This window comes from Myotis lucifugus, unplaced genomic scaffold (assembly GCF_000147115.1).
Source record: "Myotis lucifugus unplaced genomic scaffold, Myoluc2.0 scaffold_106, whole genome shotgun sequence".
Taxonomy (NCBI): Eukaryota; Metazoa; Chordata; class Mammalia; order Chiroptera; family Vespertilionidae; genus Myotis; species Myotis lucifugus.
The window spans coordinates 4,161,095-4,163,805 of NW_005871154.1; the positions used below are offsets into that span (position 1 = coordinate 4,161,095).

Below are 2,711 nucleotides of genomic sequence, written 5' to 3' on the forward strand. Positions count from 1 at the left end.
GGGACTTTGTTTCCATGACCTTCTATTAACTTAATCTGCAAAATGGCAGTCATGACAGCTAACTTACAGGTCTGCTGAATAAATTAAAATATCCTACAACAGCATGAACATTTTAAGCCTTAAAAAACACTTTATACAATCTAAGGGATTCTCTAAATATAAAATTATAATGGATAACTCTGTCATGAGTCTGAAAAAAAAAGAATTCAGCTTTAAAATGTTATTTTGTTCAAGGGAGTTGTAAGAATTTAAGATAAATTGACTTTTAATAAATGTTGAATTGCAAAAGACACACAATTTACTACGCCTCATAAAGACAGTAGTATGTGGAAAATCCATGATTGGATATTGACTGTGGTACCAAAGCTCAAAGCCAACCTCGTTTCCCTGATGAAAGGTGTGGGTAACTTGGCTGCCACATCTCTCCTCCTGATGATTGTGAGGATAGATAGCAAACACTGGCTCTCAGGCTCAATATCATCCCCCTCCCAACCCTCTCAGTTGATGGGTTTAGTGGAAGGTATTCAATAACTCCTACTCTGTTCATAGCCAATGCATGTTGTGATTTTTTTTCATTGCATTTATCATATAAAATTACATGTTATGATTATTGGTGAGGACCTTCTCTTTTCTACTAAGTTGAAAACATGGCATTGATAGGGCACATCTCTTCACTTTAATTTTTTAAGGTTTATTAATTATTATTTTTTCTTTACATTAAAACACTTTATATCATATTTTGTTTAATAATATATATCACATAGGGGCTTACTAAGTAAGGGAGGGAACAAGGAAGAAAAACAAGGATAGAAGGAAAACATAGACCTGAGGGTATCAGAGTAAATTTTTGTAATGAATCTGAATGGCTTTGAATACTGTGTACTGCCAAGTAATTCTCAGGCTAATGACTTGATCTATAGCAGTGGTTCCCAACATGAGGCACATGCCCCACAGCGGGGCAATTTGACTTTTAAGGGGGGCAATTTGAGAATGAGTTATTAACAGTGAATTTTTTGCATTTCTTATGGTTTTAGGGGCCTCATATACAGTATATAAATATATGTTGTGACCTATTTATGCATTTCAGTTCTGTATGTTTTGAAACTTTATTTGCTATTTTTTATATCACTTCATATTATTATTATTATTATTATTTTTTTTTTTTTTGTTAGAACAACTCAGCAAAATAAAATTCCTGTTTATTGTGGACAACATTGTTTCACACATACATCGAACAGGCCAAAAAAAATAAACAGCAATTTCATAGACAAAAAAAGGGAAAAAAAGAAACCTTTTATCTTTGGCCTTTTTAACCATCTCATACAAACCAACTACTTATAGTACAGCTAAGTACATACACAAAAAGTTACTGGAATGCTCGGAATAAGATTGTTTTTTTTTTTGTTTTTTTTTTGTTGTTGTTTTTGCTTTTTTTACAAGGTTTTTTTTCTCCTTTGAGATTATAATGAACATGGTCACACCACAAGTAAAGTCAGAAGTAGGACAGAGAATGCTCCAAAGGCTGGTTTGGTCATCCCAAGATCATTAAAAATGGCTGACCCCTAACAATATGTACAAAAATATAAAATGTAAATAAAAAATACAAACAAATTTTCCTTTTTAAAGTACTTTTAAGAAAAAAAGCAGAGCAGGGCCTTGGAAGTTTTGGTTCTTTTTTCCTCCCCTGTTGCAAATTCACGTTGTGGTTTTGGTTGGGTGGTGGAGAGTGCGTGTCATCTGCAGGTGGCGCTGCCTGAGGTGGGTGGGTAGGCAGGTGGGCGGGAGTCTCTACTCGAAGGTGACCACGTTTAGTTTCTGAGACGGGAAGTGGAGGGTGAGTAGGTCACGGAGGCCTTTAACTTTTCCTTTTTTTGCTGTCTAGTCATCCTCATCGGTCTTCTGCTTCTTGGTGTCAACATCATCATCCTCATCATCTTCAGCTGCCCGCTTGCCTGTAGCTGCCTCAGCCTCCTCATCTTCATCTCCATCCTCTTCCTCACCATCACCTTCCTCTTCCTCCTCCTCCTCCTCCCCTCCTTCTTCCTCTTCTTCATCTACCTCATTGTCAGCCTCCTGCTCCCCATTTTCCTCATTAGCGTTCCCATTCGCAGGTGCATCTCTTCCATTCTCTGTCTCCTCCACAACTTCCTTCTTCTCCTTTAAGTCCTTGGTGGTGATCTCGGAGCTGGTGTCCTCGGCCGTGTCTGACATGGTGGGGCACGCCGGTGATCCTCTGCAGCGGATTTTTTTTTAAAAAGCAAGAGTTGGAGGACTCTGGCGAAGAAGCTGCCGGAGTCCGCGGCGGTGGCGCGGCGGAGGTGGTTGCAGCGAGCGGAGAGGGAGCCCATATTATTATTTTTTTTAACAATTTCTTAGTGATTTCTTCCTCAGTATTTCAACTGTCCTTTTATTCTATTATTTTTCTCTTACATGGATGCCATGTTCTTTGGAAGCTTGTTTAGACCAAGGCTTCCTCCATGGGAATAGGAGTTCAATTTTTGAATAATAAGAATTACATGTCACAGGGTGGGCATCAGGATTTTAGAGATGCTTAGGTGGGGCATGGCCAAAAAAAGGTTGGGAACCACTGGTCTAGAGGGTTTAGAATAAAATGTCATTAAGACCTTAGATAACCTGTGTATATAAGAAGCCAGATAAAAAATAAAAAGGGAAAAATTCCTTCTAAAATAGACTTTCATTTCTGTTGCAGA

General features: G+C 38.2%; 1 protein-coding gene across 1 annotated transcript; it reads right to left on the reverse strand.

Moving 5' to 3' along the window:
* Window positions 1-1,441: 1,441 nt before the first annotated feature.
* On the reverse strand, window positions 1,442-2,312 carry LOC102440085 (prothymosin alpha-like). Its single transcript, XM_006092909.3, has one exon. The coding sequence runs from the start codon at window positions 2,209-2,211 to the stop codon at window positions 1,879-1,881; it is 333 nt and encodes a 110-aa protein (XP_006092971.1). The 5' UTR covers window positions 2,212-2,312; the 3' UTR covers window positions 1,442-1,878.
* Window positions 2,313-2,711: the final 399 nt, after the last annotated feature.

Excerpts from the sequence above, each read along its gene's own strand:
- LOC102440085 (XM_006092909.3), bottom strand. The coding sequence starts at position 2,211 with ATGTCAGACACGGCCGAGGACACCAGCTCCGAGATCACCACCAAGGAC.